General features: G+C 44.1%; 1 protein-coding gene across 1 annotated transcript; it reads left to right on the forward strand.

Annotated features, from left to right (window-relative positions):
* The first annotated feature begins 385 nt into the window (after window positions 1–385).
* On the forward strand, window positions 386–1,321 carry LOC138889306 (uncharacterized). The gene has a single exon (XM_070172598.1). The coding sequence runs from the start codon at window positions 386–388 to the stop codon at window positions 1,319–1,321; it is 936 nt and encodes a 311-aa protein (XP_070028699.1).
* The last annotated feature ends 4,679 nt before the right edge of the window (window positions 1,322–6,000 follow it).

The raw sequence follows: 6,000 nt of genomic DNA on the forward strand, positions 1-6,000 counted from the left end.
AGATGAACCAGCAGAACTTACTGAAGTGGTGGTTGAACATGGTCAAGATGAAAAGGGTAAAGCTAAGGTGAGTGAACAAGCTGCAGAACAGGTGGTACCTCTTGTTCCATAGAACCCCAATAGAGAGGAGCCAACAAGCAGTGCACAAAGGGTGATACCTGCACCATTCCCTCAGAGACTGGTCAAACAAAAGAAGGAAGATCAACATAAGAAATTCATGGAGATGTTGCGTCAAATTCAGTTGAATATTCCTTTGATGGATGCCTTGAGGGAGATGCCAGGCTACGCAAAGATGATGAAAGACCTAATGTCATAGAAGTTTGATTTTCAGGACCTATCCACAGTAACTCTGATGCAGACCTGCAGCGCAGTAGTGACAAGACCCATGGCTCAAAAGATGTCTGACCCAGGTAGCTTTACTATTCCATGCACTATTGGGAGTTATGCCTTTGCAAAGGCATTATGTGACTTAGGAGCCAGCATAAATTTGATGCCTCTGGCTATATACACCAAACTGGGCATTGACAGAGCTAGGCTGACTTCGATGCTATTGCAACTGGCTGACCGCATGGTTAAAAGGCCAACTGGGATTCTTGATAATGTGTTGGTACAAGTGGGGAAGTTTGTGTTTCCTGCAGACTTTGTTATTCTGGATTGTCAGGTAAATGGGGAGATACCTATCATTTTAGGGAGTCCATTCTTAGCCACTGGGAGAGCACTGATCGATTGTGAAACTGGGGAATTAAAAATGAGGTTGAACGATGAAGAAGTCATATTCAACGTTCAGCAATCCATGAGGAGACCCAGTGAATATGCTAATTACTCCCTAGTAGAGGCAGTGGATGTGATCCTGCACGAAGATGATGTGACCCTGACTGTTAAAGATCCATTAGAGGCCTGTCTGACAAATTTAGAGGAGATGGATGGTGAAGGGTTAGCTGAGTGGGTCATGGCACTTGAAGGCCAAGGATTCTGGAAAAGGGAACCTCAGTTCGAGTCCCTTGAGTTAGAAAAAAGGGCTACACCTCCAGCAAAGCCATCAGTAAAGGAACCACCCAAGATGGAGCTGAAACCGCTCCTAGCTCACCTCAGGTACGTTTTCTTAGGCCCTGACTCTACTTTGTCTGTCATTATATCATCCGGTTTGCTAGATGTGCAGGTAGAGCAGCTCCTACAGATACTACAAGAATGTAATATTGCCATTGGTTGGACCATGGCAGACATAAAAGGTATCAGCCCAGCCTTCTGTATGCACAAAATTCTCTTGGAAGAAGGGCATACAACCTTCCAGAGAACATCAACAAAGGCTGAACCCGAATAAGAAAGAGGTGGTGAAGAAGGAAGTGATCAAATGGTTAGATGTGGGAATCATCTTCCCCATCTCTGATAGCAATTAGGTTAGCCCTGTTCAATGTGTGCCAAAAAAGGGGGGAATGACGGTCGTACAAAATGAGAATAATGAGTTGATCTCAACTCCTACAGTTACGGGATGGAGGATTTGCATGGATTACTGAAAATTGAAGCCACCCGGAAGGACCACTTCCCCCTGCCATTCATTAACCAAATCATGGACAGGTTGGCTGGGCGATTGCACTTTTGTTTCTTAGATGGATATTCGGGGTACAATCAGATCTCAATAGCCTCTGAAGACAGAGAGAAAACATGATTCACTTGTCTGTATGGCATCTTTGCCTTTCGGAGAATGCCTTTTGGGCTTTATAATGCATCGGTAACATTTCAACGGTACATGTTAGCCATTTTCACAAACATGGTGGAGGACATTATAGAGGTTTTTATGGATGATTTCTCCGTGGTGGGGGATTCATTCGAAGACTGTCTTCACAACTTAAGACGAGTGCTCAAAAGATGTGTGAAGACAAATTTAGTGTTGAACTGGGAGAAATGCTATTTTATGGTACAAGAAGGGATAGTCCTAGGGCATCGATTGTCTAGTAAGGGAATTGAGGTTGACCATGCTATGGTTGATGTGATTGAGAAGTTGCCACCACCTACTTCAGTCAAGGCGGTGAGAAGTTTCCTTGGGCACGCCGGGTTCTACAGGCGATTCATAAAAGATTTCTCTAAGATTGCTAACCCGTTATGTAAACTCCTTGAAAAGGATCACCCCTTTGTATTTTCTAATGATTACAGGTTGGCATTTGAGGAGTTGAAGAAGAGATTGGTGAATGCACCCATCATTGTTGTACCCAACTAGGAGCAACCGTTTGAGCTCATGTGCGATGCAAGTGATTATGCTATAGGAGCAGTTTTGGGGCAGGGAAAAGATAAACCGATGCACTCGATTTACTATGCAAGCAGAAGGCTAAGCGGTGCACAACTTAATTACACCGTAATGGAAAAGGAGATGTTGGCTGTCGTTTTTGCATTCGACAAATTCATGTCATACTTGATTGGCTCAAAAGTTATTGTTTACACTGACCATGCAGCAATTAGGTACCTGATAGAAAAAAAGGAGTCAAAGCCATGCTTGATTCGCTGGGTTCTTCTGTTACAAGAATTCGATCTGGAGATACGTGACAGAAAAGGGACAGAGAACCAAGTGGTTGACCACCTCTTAAGGTTAGAAGGAGATGAAAAGAAGGTAGAGGTTGACGATATAACAGAAACATTCCCGAATGAACAGTTACTAGCAATGACAATGGAGGAGGCACCGTGGTACGCTGACATTGCTAATTATTTAGCAAGTGGTATTGTACCTTATGAACTCTCTTCAATTCAAAAGAAAAAGTTTTTTCGTGATTATCGGTCTTATTATTGGGATGAACCTCTATTGTTTAAAATATGTGTAGATAACATGATCCGGCGGTGTATCCCCGAGAAAGATCAAAATTCTGTTTTGCAGGCTTGCCATGCTTCACCATATGGTGGACACTTTGGAGGAATTTGGACAACAGCTAAGGTGTTGGAGTCGGGCTTGTATTGGCCAACTCTGTTCAAGGATGACCATGTTTGGGTCAAAAGTTGCGATGAATACCAAAGGACAGGCAACATATCTCGCAGACACGAGATGCCAATGACCACAATTCAAGAGGTGGAGGTTTTTGACATATGGGGGATCGACTTCATGGGGCCATTTGTCAGCTCGTATGGTAACAAGTACATATTGGTAGCAGTTGACTACGTCTCCAAATGGGTCAAAGTAGTGGCTCTTCTGACCAATGATGCTAAAGTGGCAATAGGCTTTCAAAAGAAGAACATTTTCACACGTTTTGGCACCCCAAGAGCTATACTCAGTAATGGCGGAACACATTTCTACAATAGAGCGTTCGCACGGCTGTTGGAAAAGTATGGAGTTCGTCATAAGGTGACCACCCTGTACCACCCACAGTAGAGCGGGCAAGTCGAAGGGTCCAACAGTGACATTAAAAGTGTCCTTACAAAAACAGTGAATGCAACAAAGACTGATTGAGCAAGGAAGCTGGATGATGCATTGTGGGCATACCGCACAGTCTTCAAAACTCCAATTAGTATGTCACCGTACAAGTTGGTGTTTGGAAAGGCATGCCACCTCCCAGTGGAGCTTGAGCACAAAGCACTTTGGGCATTGCGGCAGCTGAACTTAGACATGGAGACATCAGGCACTAACAGAGTCACTGGGTTACATGAGCTAGAGGAATTCAGGTTCCAGGCATTCGAGAGTGCTAGATTATATAAATAACGGATGAAACTGATGCATGGCAAGCACATCGTGGACCGAAACGTCAAATCCGAAGAGTCACTTCCATTCTTCTCTGTCGTGCGATTTTGTTCTCTCATTGCTAAATTGAAACCTCTACTCTTGTCCTTTCACGAATGGTGAAATCATGTACCGCTTCTTCAGATTGAGATTGTTTTCGGGTAAGTTGAATTCCCGATGGTCAGGACCCTTCAGAGTGCTGCAAATGTTCCCAAGTAGAGCTATTGAGCTTAAATCAGAGGATGGGACGAATAAGTTCACAGTGAATGGTCAGAGGTTGAAACATTACCTTGGAATGGCAAATAAGAAAGGGGACAGAGAGATAATAATGTTGGAAGAGCCCCAGTATGTGAATGAGGAGTGATGCTCCGAGCCTGCGTCGTGCCGCGACGTTAAATCAGGCGCTGCGTGGGAGGCAACCCACGAATGTTGTAGTTTGTGTTTTTTATGTAACTTCTCATTATTAAAACAAAAACTGGGCATCGCACCGCGACCACGGTAGGACCACGGTGAGAGGTGAGTACACTGCCTCAATTTTACCAGACCCACCGCGACCGCGATGGGACCGCGATAGGACCACGATGAAGGGCGGGTATTATGCCTTACGCTATTTAATCCACCGCGACCGCGGTGGGTACCAGGTAAGTATTTTTTTTACTTTATCTTTTTTTCTTTTTTTTTTCTTTCTTTATTCTTCTTTTATTTTATAATTATAACCCCTAATTAAAATAACCCACCCGCCTAACCCCTTCATGCCATCATCCCCTCTCTCTCTCTACAACCCTAATCTCCCAAATCCTTCCTCTCTTCTTCTTTACTTATCCTACTTCCCACATCTCCATTCTTCTCACTCTTTCTTCATCACGGTATGTAACTTCCCCTTCCTACGTTTTCCTTTTGTATTTTGTTGTAGTTGTATGTTAGCTTATTGTTTTTAATTGTGTAGTAATTTTAGTATATTTTTGTTATTTTCTTCTTTTTTTCTTTTGAATTTCGTTTTTGTAGTCACTTGTGAAGGGGTTATGTATATAATGTGGTGGATAAGTGTATGTTTGTGGGTGTTGAACTAATTGTTGTGGGGTGTAATGGTGTAGTACAACTTGTGATTTGGGGGAAATATTGAAGTATCCATATGGGCTATATGTGTGAGGAATTGTCTTGCTCACAAGGTGTTTGGGGAATTTCCCCAATGGAGTTATAAGGGCTAATATGACATGGTTGTGGTGAAGTCTGAGTAACTACCCATAGTTCACACATCTCACACTCTCACTGATAGGCGTTTCTCTATTTGACAGGTAAAATGAATCCATCTAGGAAGAGACGCAACACTGGGTCCTCTGCTAGTGGACCGGAAGTTCCTCGAGAGCTAGGAGTCAAGCCAGTGCGCCACAGTTTGACAGCACTAGGTTTGTCTCCCAACCGGCAGAGGACAGGTACAATGCAAAGGCGGCTAAGAAATTGTTACATGGGATGCATATTGACCGAGAAGCCTTAGAGGTGGAATGCCCGAATATCTTCAATGAGTTGAGGAGGTGTCAGCTGGATATCTTCTTTGACGAATCGGATGAGGCCAATGTTCAGATGGTAAGGTAATTCTATGCTAACTGCCCGGAACATGAGATGGGGTTGTTACTGTATGTAATACTCGGGTAAATGCGTCCATCGAGGCCATCTGCAAGGTGTACCAACTGCTAGTGTTCAGGGGGGAATCTGATGTTTATCGTACTTATAGTCGAACAAGTGCCTTGTGGGCAACTCTTCTTGAGACTATCTGTGTGCCTGACAGAGAATACATATGGATAAAGCACCGGATCACACTTAACTCCCAGTCTCTTAATTGGGAGGCTAAGTGTTGGGTCACAATTATCAACAACGGTTGTTGCCCTCCAGCAATACGACCGATGTCAATCTACCACGAGCGGCAACGATCTACTGTTTCATGGCCAACAGGGATTTTGATGTGGCCCAGCTCCTCCATGACAAGATGTTCATTAGATCACCTGGGTTACTCAAAGGCTTCTACTTCCCTTCTCTAGTCACCAAGTTGTGTCGTCTTGCTAGAGTCCCTGAAAACCTTAGAGTTGATGGTAAATTGCCACTGAAAGCCCCGTTCCTGGCAAGAAAAATTAGAATTGGGATAGAGCCGGTAGTAAATGTTGATGAATCGGATGATGATGATACTGAAGCAGCTGAGGTCCCACCACCTACGAGAGTTGAAGAGGCAGGCACATCACAGCCTCGCCGAAGTACCCGCCTGACAGCCCTGGAGCAAGACACGGCTGGTCTCCGCACTTCTGTCCCAG

The sequence above is a fragment of the Nicotiana sylvestris genome, chromosome 4 (assembly GCF_000393655.2).
Source record: "Nicotiana sylvestris chromosome 4, ASM39365v2, whole genome shotgun sequence".
Classification (NCBI taxonomy): domain Eukaryota; kingdom Viridiplantae; phylum Streptophyta; class Magnoliopsida; order Solanales; family Solanaceae; genus Nicotiana; species Nicotiana sylvestris.

Excerpts from the sequence above, each read along its gene's own strand:
- LOC138889306 (XM_070172598.1), top strand. The coding sequence starts at position 386 with ATGGCTCAAAAGATGTCTGACCCAGGTAGCTTTACTATTCCATGCACT.